We start from the raw sequence: 22558 nt of genomic DNA on the forward strand, positions 1-22558 counted from the left end.
ATTTTAGCAGACACTCAAAGGGGTTGCACACAGTGATCACAAAAGTACACTCACACATAAGGATTCATAACCTACAACCCAAGTGTAAAATCCTAGTTTGTAAAAGTGCTAGAGAGATCTAGGTAGTGACAGAAAGGACCTAATGTGCCGTGAACCAGTAGAACAGCATCGGAGGAAACTGTGATAATGTTTATTTGAACAAGAACTCCTTTCATTGCTCGCATATTAATGATTACATTATAAGCTGTAATGCCCAGCTCCTTCAGTCTCAAAATGAGCTGCACCTTTAGTTGTATACTACTTAATCATATTCATCAATTAAGCATAGACAAAGCCTCTGTAAACTCCTGATGTCCAATTAGAACAGAATAAATTAGCCTTTATTTATCACATATACATTACAGTGAATTTCCTTTCTTTGCATATCCCAATTTGTTCAGAAGCTGGGTTTAAAACACAGGGTCAGCCATGGTACAGCACCCCCTGGAGCACAGAGGATTAAGGACCTTGCTCAAGGGCTCAAAAGTGACCGCTTGGCGATCCCACGGCTCGAACCGCCGACCTTCCGATCTGTAACCCAAAGCCTCAACCACTAAGTACCACTCTACCACTTAATGTAAACATTGTGTGCAGTTAAAAAGTGGCATAGTGGAGGATATTGCATATACACTACATGGGCATTCAGAAACTCATTTCATTCTATCCATCAATCAAAGACCAGTGTAATTGTAAAAGTGTAATGGGTTTGGTGTTACTGGTTTGAGCTCAACTCTGATGACCTGCAGGAAGAACATGTCCAGGTATACACTCAGTTCCAGTGTTAGTTAGTAATAATGGACAGAAACATATCTTAATTATATCAAGCTCTCAATGAAGAATGTTGTGGGTTTATTACGCTAATTGAGGATGTAAGCAGATCGAAGCAATCTTCTTCGGTCGCATGACCCTCGTTATAAGATCTGTATCAAATAATCCGACATGGAGAACCTATTACATCGTCTGTTATTGCTTACAGTCAAGGACCTATTGAGCTCTTTCGCAGAGTTGACATAGAATTGAAAGATTGTTTTGGTTGCCCAAAAATGTCTTAGGAATAATAATGGTCATGTGTGCATTTATGTCTATTTGGATAGACAAAACCTGTACTTTGTGAAGCCTAATTTGTTTCTATAAAGAAGTTTTTATTTAGAACGTAGTGAAATTGCTTGAAATATCCAGGAAGTTTAAGAAATGCCTCCTGTGCGAATCTCCTTTATATATTTAACACATAAAATATTTTGAGTCTAATTCATTTCTTAGCGCAAATGTCTTCTTTATTATTCTTATTCTATAAGCAGAGGGGTACAAACTCATGATGGTTAATGGACTCTCCCATCTCTACAGTTGCATCACTAATGACAGTGTTTGTAAGGCTGAAAGTGCAGCTTGCAGCAGGGTGTTTAGTGAATGCTGGGCTCAGGGTTGCAGTGACAGCGTGAAGACCCTGCTGTATGATCACAGAGTGAAATCAGGGACAGACTCTGTGTGAGCTGATGCGAGCTGATGTCCCTGATTACACAGATGGCTAGCGAGCTGTGTGCTTCTTGCTCATTAATGCGGCAGATGTTAACCGCTGTGTCTCAGACCCAGAAACACAGAGCTACTCATTCACCACATGCTCCTCCCTCCAGCATTGACTTCCGACTCGGCTTTTCACCCGGCAAAGCGGATTAGAGCACTGGAGGAGGAATTCTCGGTTATCTTCAGGGTTTAATAATCAGTAGGCAACTTAAGTGCCTAGAAGACTCTTATCAGAGCTTAAATTGAACGGTGTACTGAGCCGCAGATGTTTGGTCTCTCGGCTGCTGTTCAGAGGGACGGCAAGACATCTTAAATTTGGCACACACAATTTCCCTGTCACAAGAATGACCTCCAGATCTCTCTAGTTCTCACCAGTCTAAGGTTTGCATATTCTTACTATTGTAAGTTGTAAGTATTGTATGTTAATCCCCCCCAAAAAAAGCAGTTTTGCTACAGAAGCTGTTTGCGAGCTTTGACTAATGTGTCCAACCATCCAATCAAAAGACATGAAAATGCAGACATTATTGGACGCCTGCTAGATGGCCCCGGTGTCACCAACTGGAAATCTAATTGGTTAAAGCAACAGCTTTATTGTCATTTTACGCTACCAGGCACCCGGATTGTTTTCTAAAGGCCTTACGGCAGACACGTTTTAAAAACGGCAACATGTGATGCGACAGATGAAGTCCGATTGGATAGAAACTCCAAAGTATACAGACACTCATTGCAGCAACGCTTCCGAGACAAAAGCGATGAAATGAGAATAGACTATTGGGAAACATGTCATGCATATTCATTGACCAAAATTAATGAAACTATAAATCAGTGATTTGAGTGTTTAGGTCGGCAGAGAAGGCCTTGCTAACCTTGATGGCCTGCTGCTGGGAAATACCATGGTGATGCACGGAAAAGAAATGACATGCTGTTGACCTTTGTAACATGTTGTTTGGCCGCTCAGTGTGTTCCCAAATGAGAATTCTGAGTTGAACGACTGTTGCCTGATTTCCTTGTTGGAGGTTAGATTGAACAATTTCCGATTACAGTTGATTGCAGCATTATTCCCTCTTGCGTTTACTCTTCCATCACTCTTCAGCATCCTCTCATGTTGGAAATAAAAAGTGTTAAAATCAGCAGCATGGCGCTCGTTTAACTTCGTGTCACTGTTTGTTTTACCACCCAGACAGTTTTGCAGAAATATGTGTTTATACCTCTGCTGCGTGATAGCGGAGGCGTTATGGATGGCTGAGGAATGTTCTCTTAAAATGGAATAAAATGTAACCGGCTGCATTAACAATTATTTTGTTTGTTTATAAGATTAGGATGTATTTTCAGTGGACTATTAAATTCTCAGTAGCAGGATGTAAAAAAGATCGCAAGATTATAGGGTGTCATTTATTCTCTTGGCCTGGGCTATATGGGCTGCCATATCTGATGTGGACACCTGACCATTACACCACTATGTGACTATTCGAGAAGCGGGAGAGTTAATATCGAGTTAATAAGCTCCATTCCTCTGTGAAGGTTTCCACTGGATATGTAGCCTGGCTGTGGGGATTTGCTTGTTCAGCCACACTAGCAGAAGTGAAGCTTGTTTTGTAAGGATATAGCAATAGAAATCTTTATAAAAGGAGTCTCCTGTGATGGTGCATTAGTAGCAGAAATGTAAGAAATTCAGGACAGGTAAGTCTTCAGGCCAGAGGAGACCGGAGACTTTTTCTGTATGATGAAAAGCTGGTTTTTTTTATTGTTTGGTTTTTTTTGTCTTAAAGAGAAACACAAAAGCAGGAACTTGTCTTCCAGATGTTGTTCCAGAACTGTTCCAGATCAGTGACAGGCCCTGCGTTTCACATCTCAATTGGTGTCCTACCTGATTCAATCCAACCATAAACCATTAATACTATACAGAAACACAACGAACAGTCTTCTTTCACAGTAGCCACAGCTTCACCAGCTGAATACATAATCGTTAGCTAAAACATTAGTATTAACATCATAAAAAGTTCTCCGACCACCGAAACCCTGGGGATTAACGTTTTTCAGATTTTATGCAAATTCCATAGGAAAAGTCCCTGTAAGTATATCTGCAACCAAATCAATCTCTTTTCCTCTGTCAACTATTGTGGAATGAAAAACAAAAAAGCTATAAAGTCTACACAAATATATATATATATATATATTATATGTATATATGTAAGCCTTCTAGATGGCCCCAGTGTTGCCAACTCAACGTCTGATTGGTTGAAGCAACAGTTTCATATCCATGTATTTGAAGCTACAGGCGCCCACACTGTTGATTCCGAAGGCCTCGAGGCAGATCTCTTTGACGTCGTATTCAAAATTAAATATTAAAACGCAAGTTACTGGTTCTGGACCTGACGCTCTAGTTGGAGAAAATATTTTTTTATTAAGTGAAAATTTCTGTGCTAATAGAAACGGAAAACGGTAAACGGTAACAGTACATACGCTGCTGTTCATATTGCTTGACATTGATTAGTTTCCTTTAATAGCTTTCCCCAGGTGTATGCTCTTTAATAATTTGCTTCAAGATAGTGTTTAAAGAAGTGGTGTTTTATGAAAATATGATTTTAAGATAGGGATGGATCGATTTCGAAACCCCTCCCCCAGGGTTTTTTATTTACGGTTGCATTGCGGTTACAGCAGAACTGTGTGCGAAGTCGAGGAACACATTCTGGCCATATTTTTAGTTTAGGAGGATGTTTTTTCTGGACGGTTTTCACAATCCACATCCTCTGACCCTTTAAAACAGGAGGTGACGCATACCAGCAGTACTTCAATTCGGAATTCAGCTGTACAGAACTAAAATGTAGCTGACTGCAAGTTAAAAAAGCAACTCTTTGTTTAGTGTGTGTGTGTGTGTGTGTGTGTGTGAGTAAAATATGATGCTGTATTTTAACTTGCTATCAGTATTTTCCATGTCTCTGCGCTTGGTTACCAGTGAGCTTACCATTTACCCAGTATTGGGACACCTGTCTTTTCCAGCTATGTGGGGTTTTCCCCCAAACTGCACACAATTGTGTACGATATCTTTGGATGTGGTAGCATTCAATTTTCCCTTCACCTGAACTAGCAGACCCAAACCTATTCCAGCATCTCCACGGCATGCTATAGATCCATAACTTCAACCTTATTGAACACCTTTGGGAAGAATTGGAATGCAGACTGTGCCCCAGGACTCCTCACCCTACATCAGTACCTGACTTTACTAACACCCCTGTGGTTGAATGAGCTCAAATCTTTACAACCACCATCAAAAATCTAGTGGAACATCTCCCCAGAAGCTTATTATAAATTATATATAAATATATATTATAAATGTGGGATTGGCTGCTCAAAAACACAAGTGTTATGTATCTGAACTAGGTTCAGGAATTTTTTAATGATGACTCAAACCTATCAGTGTTTGGAATCCCTTTGCAAGTTATTTTCCAGTGGAATCTATTTTTAGATCCTTCTTAATGCATGCGTCTTGTGGACAGACACAGGAAGAAGAAATAAAGAGCTGCTCTAGAAGCTTTTAATGTACCATCAGCAAAAACACTGTGCGCATTAGCAGCGAAGAGCAACGCAGAGGAGTCATACACTGTTCAAACGCGTCGAGGTTTCACAATCTGTGTGCTGGTGATCTTCCACAGGTCCTGCAGCGTTACTGATTTATTGTTCATTCGCCGGTATTCAGTTAAAAGTAACAAACGTAATACGATCTTTTAAATTAATCTTTTGAGATTAACGTTGGTGTATATTTATATTGTGTGTCTGTTTTAGAGCAGAATGGTTCAAGGCTCACAAGCCATCACAAAAATATCGTGCATGTTTTGGTGTGAAGATAATACTGTATGAGGGAATGTGGAAGTCACTTATCGCTGGAAGACAGATTGTATCGTAGTCTTAACACAGAATGCTTTGTGACCTAGATGCTGAGTTTGGTATGTGTCAGTGATGGACCATGTTGGGGCAAATCCTAACCACATGAGGGGGTGCATAAGTATTGACACATACACACTCAGGTTGCTGGTTTGAGGTTAAGGCCATGCCACTATGACCAGGCCAGTGAAAGCAGTAAAAGAAGAAGCCAAAGCCTCTCTCTCTTAGCAGTCATTAATATGGATGAAAGGACGAGTGGGTGAGAAGGGCCAGGCGACAGGACCGCCATTGGCGTCGAGCCACGGCTCTGTTACTTACTCAGCATGCAGTTGGTGAATTTAACTTCCAGTATGCATAACTTCCTGCTTATAATAGTCAGTCAGATGCGTCTTACTCTGCACACAACTCAACTGAGATTATTAATGAGACTGAGATATTAAGCTCTAGACTAATTTTAAAATGTCTTATATGATGACATTCCAGAGCTCATTTACTCAGCTTGAAGAAAGCTGCTTCGGAGAGTGTTCGAGTTGCACCCAGTTTGTGATCACAAATTCCTATAATCATCATGCTGAAATTTGCAAACAAGGAATTCATAGCTATTATAAATATAATATATACAGTATAAAAGGCTTTAGTTGAAACTATATCACTTGTCACTTGGTATCGCTGTTTTTATTATATGACAAACAGTGTGTAATAAATGAGCATTAATCTTTAAATGATATATATATTTTTTTAATATTGCTGGCTCTAACCGGTCGACAAAGTCAGTCAGGAGGCTTCTTCTTTACAGTTTATCTTGTGATTCCATTCATTAGAACAGGAAACTCTCTCTTTCCCAGTCTCCCTGCTCTACAGTGCACAGACACTTTTTTTTTAGTTTTTCTAGGTTTATTTTTTTAAGGGCGGAAAGAAACGTACGAAAGAGGAAAGGAACAGAATTGTTCTCCAGCAGATTAGAGAGAAACAGTAAGTTTCCTTTTAAGGCTCTTAAACTGCTCCTCTGAGAGTGTGTGAGGGGGGAAAGAGCGAGTCGGAGAACCTGGCAGAGGAACAGACGAGCTTGAGCGAATCGCAGCACTGGAATGCGAGCGTGTTGTACCTGGGAACGTTATTGTGAAAGAGAGGATGAATGGCACATTCCTGTGCCGTGACTCGTGAAGGAAGGATGGAGTGCTGCAGAACTGAGGCCGCTCATATGGCGAGATCCACCGAATGACTCAACTTGGGAATCATGAGAAAACGTCTGTAGTGCAAATTATGACTCAAGGTGTCCGTGACTGGGTTATTATACAAGTCTTAGATCTATATGTATAAATACAGTGTGATTTGTAGGATTATGGTTTGAATTGGAAGAAATTGTTTTTTTTGTGGAGCAGGAGGCCACACCTTCATCTGGAACTGAGAGGCGTGAAGGCTGTGCTTGTTTAATCCTGCAGAAATTACATCTCCTTTGTTCATATTGACAGAAAAGAAGTATGTGCTTTTTACATTGAGTCTGACAGGCATTGAGGCCCTGCTTCCTTCACTAGGACTGATCACACGTACATAAGTAAAACAGCACTGCCTCCATTTAAAAAGCTTTCATCGGAAACTCACTTAGCCATATTTCTCTTATGGACTGGACACTTGCTGGACACCTTATTTACAGCTGGTGAACAGCAATGATGTCATGCCTTAGTCAGACTGATGGGCATAGAAGCCACATCCTTTTTTCTTTCACTGCCAGACACAAAGGCTATGCCTGCTTCACCTGACTGAGAGGCAGAGGACATTTTCCTGATTTACTGTCGAGCACAAATCCCACATCTCTTTTACTGGGACCAGTAGAGGAAATGGCTCCTTAACTGGGACTGACGGGCCAAGGAGACACCTCATTTACCAGTGCTAACAGACACACAAGTCGCGCCTGTTTCATAAGCGCTCAGACGCAAAGACCACACCTCTATCATACAGGCTGAGACACAAAGCCCTACGATTTCCAGCTCGGCATTGAATCTGTCGTTAATCTCAGCTTGTTTCTTTCAAAATTCTCCTCCGTTTTTGCGAGGACTTTTAGTTTCCATAAATATTATTTTAAATAGTAAAATGAATCCAACGCTAGCTATAAAAGTAAAGACAGCTTTTGTTTATTATTTCTGTGGGGAAAATTTTTTTTTTTTGTAAAATAAAAAAAAAATCCCAACAAAAATGAAACACTCAGACAATCCTCTCCTTGTTGGTATGTTTGTTTTCTGCTCTGATCGCCTTGAGCTCAGAGCTCGGCTAACACGTAGATGTGTGTATGCTTGCGTGTTGGCATTGTGCTTTGTTAGCTCAGATGTCTTCACCCAGGCTGGTTCCACCCTTCATTTAGCAAGAGAGCTGGAAATCAATAAGACTAATGGCTTAAGTGCTGCGCTGAACTGATTAGCGGGAGGAAAGCGTGCAGAGTGGACCAGGAGACGGAGCACTATTTCAGCTTTTTAAAGCCCTTCTGTTCCATTCGGTGCCAAATTGCTTTTTGTATATGCTTTGATAAATACAGAGCTTGTCTTGACAATGCGGGGCGCCGCGTCGGCATTTTCTACGTGCGTTCTTAATGCCATGATTTGTATGCAAACACACAAGCACACATAAGCAGTGCTCTTTGTTTCACACATGAACAAGAATCTAGTTTTTTTTTTATTGGGATTAACAGTAATACTGGATGTAAAGATTGTGTAAAGATGAAATCACTCATCACTGAATTACTCGTAGGAGTCACCATAAGACAATAGCAAAGATGTTCATGTTCATATTTTCAGACGTTTCATTCTTGATCAGACCTGCGTGCATTTGTAAATATTCTGAAGCACAAAACCGAAGGTCTAAACTCATCATTTTCAACCTCTAGGATAAAATGATGTAAAAAGACCCTTCAAACAAGAATTCTGCAAAGGAATTCAAAAATCAACATGGCTGCTCTCAACATAAACAGCAAATTGAGCAGAACCTACTTTTAAGGACTATTCTGCAAGTGTTTTCCATGCACATGCATCCTCTAAGGCAGCGGTCCCCAACCTTTTTTTGCACCACGGACCGGTTTAATGTCAGTATTTTTAAGGACCGGCCTTTAAGGTGTGATGGATTAATACAACACAATAAAATGAAACGATCGGCATAAAAACGAGTATTTTCTAAATATAATAATAAACGTGAATCCACGGTGTTGTTTTACCGGTAATGTATTATGTGTTACTGGACGGAGCAGCCCCTTTGAGAAGCTAGCGGATGTAGGTAAGACATGTAACCGAGGCATCATGACATGCATCAAGAGTGAGTCATAGAAAGATGTGGCGGAGAGAATCCGGTAATTTTCCAAAATAAAACATTGTTCAGAATCAGATAATAAATAAAACGGAAATAATGTAAGTTATGTATGTTCTTTCTGTGCGGCCCGGTACCGGCTCAGGGGTTGGGGACCACTGCTTTAAGGGATCCTCTAATTCTGCTAAGGGGGGGAACCTTAAACTGGAGTAGCACATTGTGTTATTTTGTGCAGTGACTGTGCCCTCTGGTGGACTGATTTACATTGTGTCTTATAAGAAAACTGTCATACTTCTGTTATCATAGGTATAAAATATACCCAGTAAAGTTGAAGGACAGAATGTGGTTGTAGAGGGATACATCTGGCCGTGACCCTAACCCTAGATGATGATTATGATGATGTTGAAGTAGATGAAGTAATTTTGAATGACATGCTTTTATACTGTGGGTAATCAATGACTCAATGTGTGACCCATTGTGTTTTGCTCTCTTTGGTAACCCTTAGAGCTCCATCATTTAGGATCCTCCCTCAGCTCCAGCACAGCTTACTGCTGCCCTCTAGTGAGCACATGAACACAAACCAGCTGGCTGAGGGTGTATGACAAACAAGCTTGAGGTTCTGGTTCACTCGGAGATTAAACAACAGTATAATGGAATTAATTTGATGATTTACCAAAATATTATAAGCTCATGAACCATAACCAATTAGACAAAAATGTCTATTTTCAATCATTAAAAAAAATGTGAAAAAAAAAAAAATCCCAACACCTATATACACTATGGCCCAAAATATGCGGACACCTGGAATTAGGACTATTTTTTCCTTATTTCGTCTTTTGCTACAAAGTTGGAAGCAATTTTATTGTCTAGAATTTGTTTAGTATATCAGTAGCATACTAAGCATTTTTCACTATAGTGTATTTAGAATTGTGTTCTCATCACTAAATAATGTGTTGTGTTTCTTTGTTGCAGGAGAGTTGCTGAGCCAGCCTCGACCTGAAGGCTTGACCGAGATCATCTGTCCTAAGAACGGCTCGGAGTGCGTCAACGTGGCCCTCGTGTACCCTCCCTCACCCACTCTGATCAGCCCCTGTCACAAATAACACGAACATCCCTTCCAGCACAGCACAGTGACTGTAAACACCTTCACACCCCCTGCGACACTTCCGTCTTTCCTGTAACACACACACACAACAATAGATGGCACTACATCATTGTGAGATGTGTGCCTGTCCTGTCTATACTTCATGCGTGCTCAGATGACGACAATGCGATGGGACGTTATTCCACAGGAGCCACACCTTTTCAGCCACGTGCACCCATTAAGACATGAAGAATCCCACACACTGCAACAGGTAAAGATTTGTGGATCAAGCAGTCCACAATAACGCCGTACAGCTGGAACAGTTTTGAGTTTCCAAGTTCAAATTGAAGGGAAAATGTAATGCTACTGCATCCAGAGACATTCTGTATAATATAGTGTATATTCAGTGGCTCCTCCCCTTCTTTATATTGCAAGTAGTGTTGAGCTTACATCACAGCTCTGGGTGGTAGAGGCGATAAGCTGAGGCGGAGGGAAAACTCGTTTTTTACTATTACTCCTGTACACTACGTATCCCTAAACTTTAACATTTTACTTTTTCTTCTTTGCTTATCTAAATTTTCGTCACAATCTTCGCTTTCTGGCTTCGATTCGCCATCTAGCAGCGGCGTCTCGAGCTCGTATCTCAAGTTTTTGCTCGCGTATCAAAGCAAAAAATCGACAGAGTGACCGCTCGTATCTCAAAAAACTCGTATGTTGGGGCACTCATATGTCGAGGTACCACTGTATTGTTATATTGTCCATTTCTTACACATTAACTTTCCCAACACACAGGGGAGCTAGCGGGGATGAGCATTATCATAGTGGAAGTAGCAAGAAATGTAAAAGCTGCTTATGTTTTGTATCAAGCCTGAGCGTTAAATGTTTCATTATTAATGCAGTTTGTAAAAATAATTCTAAATTCATTCATCTATTTCAGTACCACAGGTTATATAGTGATGTGTTGGTGAAAATGTTGCCATTTTTGTCTAGTTCTTTCACCTAATATCTTAATAGGACTGTCCTTATTTTCTTTTTTTCTTTTTTACAGGTTAAAGAGCTTGTGCTGCTGGTGGTCAAAGAAAGGATGTACAGTGCTAGAATCTGTGGAGCTGAAGTCTTAGACCTGGGATGGGATGCGTGTAGAGAGAAGCTTGCTGTTTAATCCAGTCACTGCTAAAGAGGGACGAATCAGAGAAAACAAAACAAGCCAAGCTTTGTTCATATATCATGTTGAAGGAAGAAGGGTATGCTCCTCGAATTGTTGAACGAAGAGTTCACAGACTGAGTTGATGGAGGATTGGGACAATCTGTTATCCAACATAATATATTTGTATAGTGGCGCTGTAGTGAAATTGGCTACAGCGGTAGTATAGTAGCATGTAAACATGTCGTCAATCAAAATAGTTTCTGCTTCATTTCACACACTGCATGTTTATACACAGTAGGAGATTTTAGATTAATGACGGAAAAGTCTTTGAAATCAGTAAAACATACAGTTTATGGACAAAAGTTTGTGAACACCTGACCGTAAGATTTGTTTGTGCTTTTTTTTTTTTACTTCCAATTTCACATTTAGTCTCCAATTGCAGTTATAATAGCCTCCACTCTTCTGTGAGGATGTTCCACTAGATTTTGGTGTGATTGTGGAGATTTTGGTCTCATACAGCCACAAGGGTGTGAGTAAAGTCAGGTACCAATTTAAGGTGATTTAAGTTCTTCCCAAAATGTAATGCTACCACAACCTATACATTTGTGAGGTAAAAATTTGGGGAAGAACCACATATGAGTTGAAAATGTCATGTGTTCCAATACTTTGGTCCATATAGTGTATCTGCCATCTTTGTTTTATTCTGATATCCAGGTTAAACTAGAAACCAGGACCAAAGCAGGAAAAGCTACCAAACTCCACAGGCTCAGAGGAGTTTTATTTCTGTAGAAAGTACCAAATGTACGTTCTCTTCACAAGTGTACTAGGCTTTACATTCAGACACCAAAACAACCTGACAACACACATTCTCTGCATTTCCAGCTTTAAATGTTTACACAAATTTATCCCAAGCTGCTCGCTCACAATCGCCGGCAGTGCTAATGGTTATGAAGAGGTACCGTATTTTCTGGATGCTACTCAAATTCTGTCCACGTAGTTAAAAAAAACAAAACTCTAAACACACCACTGTGCATAATTATAGCGTTTTAACTTCCTTTTCCTCTCAGTATAACAGTTTTTGTTACATTTTAAGTAATGGAAGAATGTACCATATCACATAAAGCACTTTTCAGTATATATTATAGGTTAATTAGTATGTATTGTTTATGAGAGACACATGCATGTTCCTTTTCTTTAAGCAACATTCAATGGTATGAAGATTTATTTTGACCAAACAAATATATAAATGTACAGATGTTAAACTTTAACACTCCTCACTTAGCATGAGTAAGAGATTTACACACTCTTAGCATCTGACCAGTGCGTTTTCTCTCGATAGTTGGATATTTCTGTCCAGTTTAGCCCCAGAGCACTTCAATAGGATTAGGTCAGATAACTGGACAGACATGATTGATACCGCCCCAGGCCAAATGTTTGCTCTCTGAATAACATTTAAAGAGCTTAGACTTATGCTTCAAGTCATTATTTCTTTTTATGGTAAAGTTGGTTCCAATTAGCCACAGTATGGAAGTATGGAATGGTCGCAACGCTGGTTCTGTATTCCTTTCAACCAGAAAAAGTCTTCAACCCCTCCTGCTCCAAAACAACCCCAAACCATTAAGCTTCCACCTTCATGTTTGACTGAACACGATGTTACCAGAATTTTGACAAGCACTGTTTTTCTGTACTGTTTACTGCACTTTATACTATTTTTTATATTTTAAAACATCACGCAATATCTGAGCATTTTTCTGTAGATTCTATCTACAAGATGTTTTCCACTATATATGGGTAGGAAAGTCTTTCATGTTACTTTATATTGCTTAAATGTTGCATTCAGTTAACAAAGTCTAATGGTGATGCTCAAACACAAATATCATAAAGCTCATTTAGAATTCTGGAAATGAATTTTGTTGTGAAATCGGTCAGAAAATACGGTACCTTCCTGAGGAGAAAAAAGCACTGACCTGATGTTTTTTTTTTTTGTCACATCCTGAACATCCAAAATTTTCTCCATACCTTTGCAATCACACAGCTATGGGTTCCAATGAGAAAAAAAAATCCCTGGTTCCTGTAAAATTTGAGGATAAAAAATCCATGGAATGCTGACCGAAGCCTGAGCTGAAGGATTAGGAACAGCCTACACACGTTTACACGTTTGTAAGATATCGCCACAAGCCAGGCAAGGACACTTTGTACAAACCATAATGATGTGGAAAAAAGAAAGACTGCTCATTCACATCCTTTTTTAAATATCGCATCATTGTTCTTCTGGAAAAGGACAGAACCTGTGATATGTATATGTATGTTGATAAACATTTTTTGTATATAATACTTTTATTTTTGTATGTCGTCACCAAACTCGTATGGTTTTGCTGCACACTGTGCATGGCTACTGTGGGCTCAGCGTGGGGACAAACACACTTTCTGAGTTAGGAGCACGGTGATCTGTCAAAAGCACCAAATACAAATATTCAATTTTATATGGCTTAACTTGTTTTTTGTTTGTTTGTTTTAATCATACTTTTTATGCTTCACAGCCTTTTAAATGGAAATGGCATCAGGAAACAAAATGCCTTTTACATTATTAAGAACTATATAGATACACACAGACCAGGCATAACATTTGGACCACCTGCCTAATGGTCCCCCTTTTGCTGCCAAAACATTTCTGACCCGTTGAGCATTAACAGCTGCAACACACACATAACATTAAAAATCAATCTCAATCAAACCATGATGTGGTTTAGGGTGCGGTGGGACTTTTTTCCATCTATAAGCATGAACTAAATGAGTTTTAGTGTGCAAGTGCACACTGGAATGTAATAGAGGCAGATATATGTGACTTTAAGGTTTAAAATTGGAATTCTACTGGAAACTAGAAAGATACTAGTTCCACCTATAACATTTAAGTAAATATGCGTTATTGGATAAGAGCTACATTCTAAAATTGTGTTATTTTAGACAAGTATGGGAATAGAAACTATAGCAACTCATACACCGTGAATCTGTCTGTTACCACACGACCACAGTTCACCCTCGATAAAACCAAACCTCTGAGCAGAGCTCTCAGCTGAGCCACTTTGAACTTGTAGGTTAAATGTCATACAGGCAATGGTTGCACTTTTGACACACATTCTAAATATCGTTAAATTTGTACATGTGGTTTACATTACACTTCAGCTTGCCATAGCTGGCACATCTGGGACTGAGCTCAACTTGTTTGAGACCAGAGTTTCATCGCTTGTTTAGCTTTTCCGCTCATGCAAAACTGAAAAAAGTTATTTTCAGTTCAACAGATACTAAATATTTCCTGATCAGAAGATTTTTTTTGCGAATTATAATTCGAATAAATATCATTTCACTCGGCATGGAGAACAGTAATATCACACACCAGGTGATATTCAGTCTGTATTCTTACTCGGTCTATCATTTGTGTTGGCACTTAAATGTTTAATACTAAAGTGGCAGGTAAAATAACCAGAAGTGTTCTTGACTCTTAACTAAGACAAAGCTGAAAGACATGCATTTGATACTGTAGCGATTATGATTGGCAGAGTGAATTTTCTATTGTACCTACAGTGGTATCTTTGAATAAACTAGACACTCATTAATGCCAGTGTTGACTGATCTGCTTCAAATTGTATAAATGGCAATGAGTTTCTTTGTCTTTTCTCATTACATGTACAGTGGTGTAAAAAAGTGTTTGCCCCTTCCTGATTTCTTATTTTTTTGCATGATTGTCACAATTTAATGTTTCAGATCATCAAACTATTTTAAATATTAGTAAAAGATAACACAAGTGAACACAACATTTTTTTAAATGAAGTACCTGGCCCTGTGTGAAAAAGTGTTTGCCCCTAAATCTAATAACTGGTTGGGCCACCCGGAGCAGCAACAACTGCAATCAAGCGTTTGTGATAACTTGCAATGAGTCTGTTACAGCGCTGTGGAGGGATTTTGGTCACTCATCTATACAGAATTGTTGTAATTCAGCCACATTGGAGGGTTTTTGAGCATGAACTGCCTTTTTAGGGTCATGCCACAGCATCTCAATAGGATTCCGGTCAGGACTTTGACTAGACCACTCCAAAGTCTTCATTTTGTTTTTCTTCAGCCATTTAGAGGTGGACATGCTGGTGTGTTTTGGATCATTGTTCTGCTGCAGAACCCAAGTTCACTTCAGCTTGAGGTCATGTACAGGTGTCCGGACATTCTCTTTCAGGATTTTTTTGGTTAACAGCAGAATTCATGGTTCCATTTATCACAGCAAGTCTTCCAGGTCCTGAAGTAGCAAAACAGCCTCAGACTATTAACACTACCACCACCATATTTTACTGTTGCTATAATGCTCTTTTTCTGAAGACGTAATACACCAGACTTAATGGGACACACACCTTCCCAAAAAGTTTAACTTTTGTCTCGCCAGTCCACAAAATATTTTCCCGAAAGTCTTGGGGATCATCAAGATGTTTTCTGGGAAAACTGAGATGAGCCTTTATGTTCTTTTTGCTCAGCAGCGGTTTTCGTCTTGGATCTCTGCCATGCAGACCATTTTTGTTTTTCTTTTAATGGAGTCATGGGGTCATAAGTCACTGAACTTAACTGTGGCAAATGAGGCCTGCAGTTCTTTGGATGTTGTTGTGGGGTCGTTTGTGACCTCTGGGATTAGTCGTTGCTGTGCTGTTGGGGTAGTTTTGGTGGGCCGGCCACTTCTGGGATGGTTCTCCACTGTTCCATATTTTTGCCATTTGTGAATAATGGCTCTCACTGTGGTTCGCTGGAGTCCCAAAGCTTTAGAAATGGCTTTATAACTTGATAAATCACAAATACTTTCTCATTTGTTTCTAAATTTCTTTGAATCTCAGCATGATGTCTAGCTTTGGAGGATCTTTTGGTCTACTTCACTTTGTCAGGCAGGTCCTCTTTAAGAGATTTCTTGATTGCGAACCGGTGTGGCTGTAATCAGGCCTGGGTGTGGAAATTAAACTTAGGTGTGATAAACCACAGTTTTAACAGGGGGGCAAACTCTTTTTCACACAGGGCCATGTAGTTTTGGATTTTGTTTTCCCTCAATAATAAAAACCTTCATATAAAAACTGCATGTTGTGTTCACTTGTGTTATCTTTTACTAATATTTAAATTAGTTTGATGATCTGAAACATTAAAGTGTGACAAACATGCAAAAAAAATAAATCAGGAATCACTTTTTCACACCACTGTATATCAGGAGATGTTTTGCTTTGACCACAAAAATATTTAAAACCACTTGAAAACATTAAAATCCCCCAACCTGATTGATTAGAACTTTAATCTCAATGTTTAAACGTACATGAAACTATATTATACACTGGAGATCAAAATTAGAGAACAATTTATAAACAATTGAACAATTCTGAAATAATGTCATATTCACGGCTCAACAGTTGAAGGAGTTTTTGTCCTGTCTATACCATGCTACCAGAACACCTTTTCCACAAAATAACTAAGGCATTTAAAAAAAAACATTATTTTGCAGAAAACACACTGAAAAAAAATTAGAGAACAATGACTGTAGCAAGAAAAAAGATTACAACAAAATTTTCTGAACGTTACAACAGTCAGCAATTATTAGGAAGTGTACAGGCCTCTGCTCTGAATGACTTCAGCACATCTGCGGCCACAGGACAGCACTAGTCTCTCACACTGCTCTGGTGTTATTTTGGTCCACTCTTCTTCCAGTCTCCTCCACAGTTCGGTGACTGTAGTGGGTTTCTTGGCCATAACTTTGTCACCAAGGATTTTCCAGAGGTTCTCTATTGGGTTGAGATCAGGACTCATGTCATTATTTCAATGTTTTCAGTTTCAAGGAACTGCTTTACTCGTTTTGCTGTGTGACATGGAGCGTTGTCCTGCATGAACACTGCGGGCTGATTGGGTGATGAACGCATGGAAGGAACCATATGTTGTTGAAGAAGGTTCTGATAAACATTTGCATTCACTCGCCATGTAGCTGTATAAGAGGCTCCTGCTGCAGAAAACATGCCCCGAACCATGACACTTCCTCCTCCACTTTCACTGACCTCTTTACACACTTTGGGTTCAATTTTTCTCCAGTTTGTCGCCAAACATAGTTTCCCATCGGACCCAAATAAATTAAACTTGCTTTCATCACTGAAGTGAAATTTGGACCAGTTCTCCTCTGTCCACACAACATGCTCCTCAGCAAAGCTTAGTCTAACCTTTTGATTTTTTCTGCTAATGAAAGGTTTGGTCACTGCAGAGTGGGCTTTTAGTCCAAATGCTCTTAACCGTCAAGACACTGTATGACGAGACAGATCCTTACCCTATTCAGCGCTGAAATGGTGAGCAATTCCAGCTGCAGTGTGGAAACGATTGCCCATTGAGATCCTCCGCAGTATCCTGTCCTCTCTTGTATTTGTCTTCTGTGGATGACCAGCCTTCTTGGCGGACTTGAATGATGTTGTAAAGATTCAATATTCTTGAAATCACAGATTTGGAACAACCAACTTGTCTTGCTATGGCTGATAGGGTCATCCCTTCGGCCTTCATCTGGACAACCTGCTGCCGGAGGCTTTCAGTCACTTTAGAACGGCCCACCATCTTGCAGAGTCAGTGAAACTGGAAGTTAGGCTGTTAATAGGGGTTGACAGATAATCAAGGAAATTAGCACCAGGTGCCAGATTAACACCAATAACTGGGAGGTATCTAAAAGTGTTCTCTAATTTTGATCAGTGTGTTTTTTGCAAAATAATGTTTTTTTTTAAATGCCTTAGTTATTTTGTGGAAAAGGTGTTCTGGTAGCATGGTATAGACAGGACAAAAACTCCTTCAACTGTTGAGCAGTGAAGATGACATTATTTCAGAATTGTTCAATTGTGTATACATTTATCTCTAATTTTGATCACCAGTGTATGTCATTACACATCAAGTCAGTTATTTGCATTAGAAATAATAGGGTTAATGACCATTGAGTGAGAAAAATCCCACTTTCGCAGACCATACCACCTGCACTGGGAACACAATTTATTTCATGCAAATTTTAATAATAACTTTTAATGGAATTCTTTATTAAACTTAAGATTACAAAAGAAACCCTGACAATATAACAGCAGAAAAAAAAGACAAAATACTGCCTCTTACATAAATAAAGTGGTACAAATGTTCTACAGCTGCATATGTTTATTATAATTATTATTTTTTTGACCAAAAGAAAAGAAATAGTAGCACACTGGGTTTCCTTGTTATCTGTAAATACTTTACCACCAAGAAAAAAAATCAGGCAAATGAAGTGTGCACAATGCAGCCTTGAAATAATTTTGTAGTCCAACAGACAGGACATCAAACGTTTCAGCTGATCAGGTACATATAGAAAAGGGATGCTGTGTACATTGTTCCTGTACACTGATGAAATGGAGCTCCTGCTGGCTTTGAGTCACATGACTGGATTGACTCCAGATAAAATGTCAGAAGGGGCATTTAAACAGGGCTGAGGTCCACCATCAGGAGGCTGGCGATCTTCAAATCAGTTGTCGTTGTCATAGATGCAATCTGGAAAGGGAAAATTAGGCAACAAGTGAGTTGTATTTTATTCTGTGTGACCTAATTAGTCAAATCATGAACACACACAATTATATTTTATGGACTAAAGAAAACTCATAAATAGTAGAACATTTATAAATGATCATTGTAATGTTAAGCAAAGAAAAATGATAGAAGCAGCTTTGACATAAACATGTAATAGCTGTTTAGCAGTTATTATTATTTGTGATCAACATTTAAACAGTTTACATTCATGAAACGATTTTATATAAAATGCCTACTTGGATGGATAAATATATAAACTAATATTTTCATAAATATATATATATATATATATATATATATATATATATATATATATATATATATATATATATATATATATATATATTTATATTCAAATAAAAAGTATTAAATAAATGGAAAGAATTCAATAGTTGACATTTGTTAGAACCCATTTGAGTAATACAGATGTGTTTGCAAGTGCGTGTTTTACATTTAATAAAGGATTTTCTCCTTTTAAGAAAAATTCTTGAAGCTGAACATTAAAACGCTAAGAATCAAGAGCGTTAGCCGCTAGTCACTTCCTGGCATTATGGATTCAAAATTTATTTGTTCTTCTTTTTCAACTTTTCATTACACTGAGAGTTGAATCCCGCATAAACTACGTTTGTGACAAATAAAAAAAAATCTTGAATGTATAGTGCTAGCGTTAGCCACTAGCCAATTCCTGGTTAGTGGCTAGCGCTTTTTTATTCTTTAACGTGTTCATGCATATGCAAAGTAAATCGTATTTCCGGTACGGAGTGAGTAACCAAGGTGACGCTCATTAACTCTAGTATCTTTTTTAATACCTCTATCATTGTTGTGTATGTTTTGAAGTTGAAAAAAATGCACAAAGTGCCAGGCAGAGACTAAACAAACTTCCGGTCTGCCACTTTATACGTTTCTGAGGAGACTCAGATTATACCTGTGTTTCACACATAAAAAGGATTGCATTCAGTACACATGTGTAGCGAACCGAAAGCCCTGTACCAAAAAAAACCGGTACAAATACGTTTACGTTTGGAACACTGATTGCAGCCCATTAAAAGGATGTACTGTAGAGTTTCTATCTTGGTGCTTTTATCTAGGTGCTTAAATAGGGGTTGATTTAACTGGGCAGGTGTGTTTAAGGCTGCTTTCACACATGGCTTTCTTTTCCAAAACACCAGCACACTCCAGTGTTTGGTAAGCATCCCATTCACTAAAGAGGCCTGGGGTTCAGTCAGAGTTCTAGTTCGCCAAAAGTATTCAGTGGTGTTAAGGTCAGGATTGTTATGCTGGAATATGTTTGGCCTTTTAATTCCAGTGAAAGGAAATCTTATTGTTATAGCACACATAGTGATATAATAGTAGATGTAATGATCAAGTGTCCACATACTTTTGATGACATAATGTAATAGGAAATGACATCTAGCAGGATAGTCATCTGCTGAACCACATAGAATCCATAAAAATGGCTTTATACTGCAGTTTCCACAGTTGAGAGTTCTCTCTATAATACATTTTCTGATTACACAATTGCACATTTTGACTAAAGATAAAAGGAAATGATTTAGAAGCGCGCTATTTAATGTCACTCAGATTAAGGTGTGTTTCCTTAGTTTGGTTCTTCTCGAAGAATCTTTCTGATATTGTTTTAGGGATTTGTTCTTTGCCAAAGTTGCCTCTGGATAAAACTAAATGGAAATGTAATATTCTAGTTATGGTGACTGCATTTGCACATGCACCTTGTTTATATGAGCATAAAAAGCAGCCTAACATTATGGCGTGACTTTTTATGTGATAGACAAAAAATAATCAATCCGGGGCACATACCATCACCGACGTCATCATAGATGTCATTATCTCTATAGAACAGAAGAAACAAATAATTTTCAGTGCGTTGACAGAAACACATTTATTTTTTTATTTAAAAAAAATGCTTTGAAGCACAACTCACTCAGTCTGAATGTTACTGTTTGGGACATATCCGACTGAAAACAGAATATACAGTATACAGGGTTACTTTATTTTATTCATTCTTTTGTTGGGAGATGGTCATTAAAAAGTGGCTCACTCACATTTTCCATCCTTGTTCCTGCAGATTAGTTTGTCATTGTCCGAGTTGCTGATGACGTCTAGGATTTCGCCGGCCTGCACTGTCAAATCCTTTCCACTGCCTTTCTTATTGTTGATTATAGTCACTTGATACATAACCTGGATCTCACCATCAAACTGGAAACAATACATGTGCAGATGTCAGTACTTAGTACTGAGCATACTTATAAAAACAAAGTGACATTAAAATCACACACCATGTCTTCCATTGACCCGCATTTATTAATACCACAGTGCTGAGGAATTCTATCAGAAGTGATTTGTTTGTTTTCTATAACAGCTGAGTTTATAGTAAAAAGATTCTACGAACACTATACGTTTATAGACACCTAAAGATTTGTATGTGTTTTTAAACATCCCATTTGCTGCGATAACCTCTTCCCTGGTGGTCTAGTGGTTCGGATGCGGCGCTCACTGCTGCAGCCCGGGTTCGATCCCCAGTCAGGGAACCAACCCCAGCCATTAGGGTTGCACAAGCCTTAGTGCCAGTCCCAAGCCCGGATAAATGGGGAGGGTTGCGTTAGGAAGGGCATCCAGCGTAAAAACATGTGCCAAATCAAACATGCAGATGGTTCGCTGTGGCGACCCCTAATGGGAGAAGCCGAAAGAAAGTATATTTGCTGCGATAACCTCTACTCTTCTGTGAATATTTACCACTAGCGTTTGGTTTGTGCTTATGGAGATTTGTGGTCCTTTAGCAACAAGAGTGGACCATGTTTGATAGATACTGACAACTGCAGACCAGAAACACCCCACAAGAGCTGCAGATTTTGGAGATGCTCTGACCCAGTCGTCTAGCCATCACAATTCGGCTTAAATACTTACACTTGCCCATTTTTCCTTCTTCTATTAAATCAACTTTGAGGACAAAATATTCACTTGCTGTTTATAATGTATATCTCCCCACTAACAGGTGCCATGATGAAGAGATTATCAATGTTATTCATCTCAACTGTCATAATGTTATGTCATCATGTCATATGTTTTGATTGCAAAGTATGTTTTAAGAGACTTGTATGATCCACATAACGTTTAAACATAGCTATGGTAAGGTTTTTTGTAAGGAGACATTTTTGCAATATTTGTTTAATGTCAGCATTTTGTAGCAATCAGAGGTAAAGCTTTTTGTAAAGGTTTTCAGCTGCAGCAACATCTTTAGAAAAGAGAAGCTTTGTAGTATCTCTGTAGCATGTTTCTCTGTGTGTTTTGTGGTTTGTCTGTATGCTATTTCGAGATAGAAAACAAAACAGTGGCATGTGAGGAAATGAGTGTTTATATTGTGAGGCTAACAGAAACTAGATTGTCTCACAGCTGTAAATGGGACCTAGATGCAGGTAGGAACTAAAATTGAAGAAACTTCAGACCACTTTCACTGTAGAACTGGTCCAAGGAATGATTTGAGCCTAAAGGACCAGGTTGCAGGGAAAAGCTGTGTAATGATATGTGCCTAGTACCAAACGCAATACAGAGTGATTAATGTGTCAGTATTCAGACCTTTTAATGTGACTCCTCTGCAAACTGTTACACACAGTTGTATAGGATGTCTTTGGATGTGGTAGCCACTGTATACAAAGTGAGCCCCATGAAGATATGAGTTACATTAATTGGATCTTGGGAGCCCTGCTATAGAGTTTTGACCTCAGCCCAATTGAACATCTTTGAAATAAATTTGACTGCTGACTGCACCCCAGGCCTCCTCACACTACCTGACTAAGCAAACAACAAACTTGTGGCTAAATGAGCACAAAGCTCCGCAAGCACACTCCACACTCAATTTTGTGGAACATCTCCCCAGGAGAATGGGGGTTATTATGACAGCAAATAGGGACTAAATTTGGAATGGGATGTTCAAAAAGCACCTACAATCTTATGATCGGGTGTCCACAAACTTTTGCCTCTGTAGTATAATC

General features: G+C 38.9%; 2 protein-coding genes across 6 annotated transcripts in view; one reads left to right on the top strand and one right to left on the bottom strand.

Annotated features, from left to right (window-relative positions):
* Positions 1-13447, top strand: part of mfhas1 (multifunctional ROCO family signaling regulator 1) — a 31040-nt gene extending 17593 nt beyond the window's left edge. Inside the window, exons 2-3 of the mRNA XM_046867849.1 lie at positions 9706-10088; positions 10866-13447. Coding sequence (XP_046723805.1) covers positions 9706-9836 — 131 coding nt within the window. The 3' untranslated portion in view covers positions 9837-10088; positions 10866-13447. The remainder of the gene's footprint in view (positions 1-9705; positions 10089-10865) is intronic.
* Positions 13448-18013: 4566 nt separating this feature from the next.
* The window catches only part of fybb (FYN binding protein b), a 31911-nt gene continuing 27366 nt past the window's right edge, over positions 18014-22558 (bottom strand). For all 5 annotated transcript variants that reach the window (XM_046867869.1, XM_046867870.1, XM_046867867.1 and 2 more), the window contains 4 exons: positions 20612-20765; positions 20491-20524; positions 20367-20398; positions 18014-18515 (listed from right to left, as the gene is read on the bottom strand). In XM_046867869.1, the coding sequence (XP_046723825.1) occupies positions 18490-18515; positions 20367-20398; positions 20491-20524; positions 20612-20765 (246 nt within the window). In that variant the 3' untranslated portion in view covers positions 18014-18489. The remainder of the gene's footprint in view (positions 18516-20366; positions 20399-20490; positions 20525-20611; positions 20766-22558) is intronic.

This window comes from Silurus meridionalis, chromosome 15 (assembly GCF_014805685.1).
Source record: "Silurus meridionalis isolate SWU-2019-XX chromosome 15, ASM1480568v1, whole genome shotgun sequence".
Classification (NCBI taxonomy): domain Eukaryota; kingdom Metazoa; phylum Chordata; class Actinopteri; order Siluriformes; family Siluridae; genus Silurus; species Silurus meridionalis.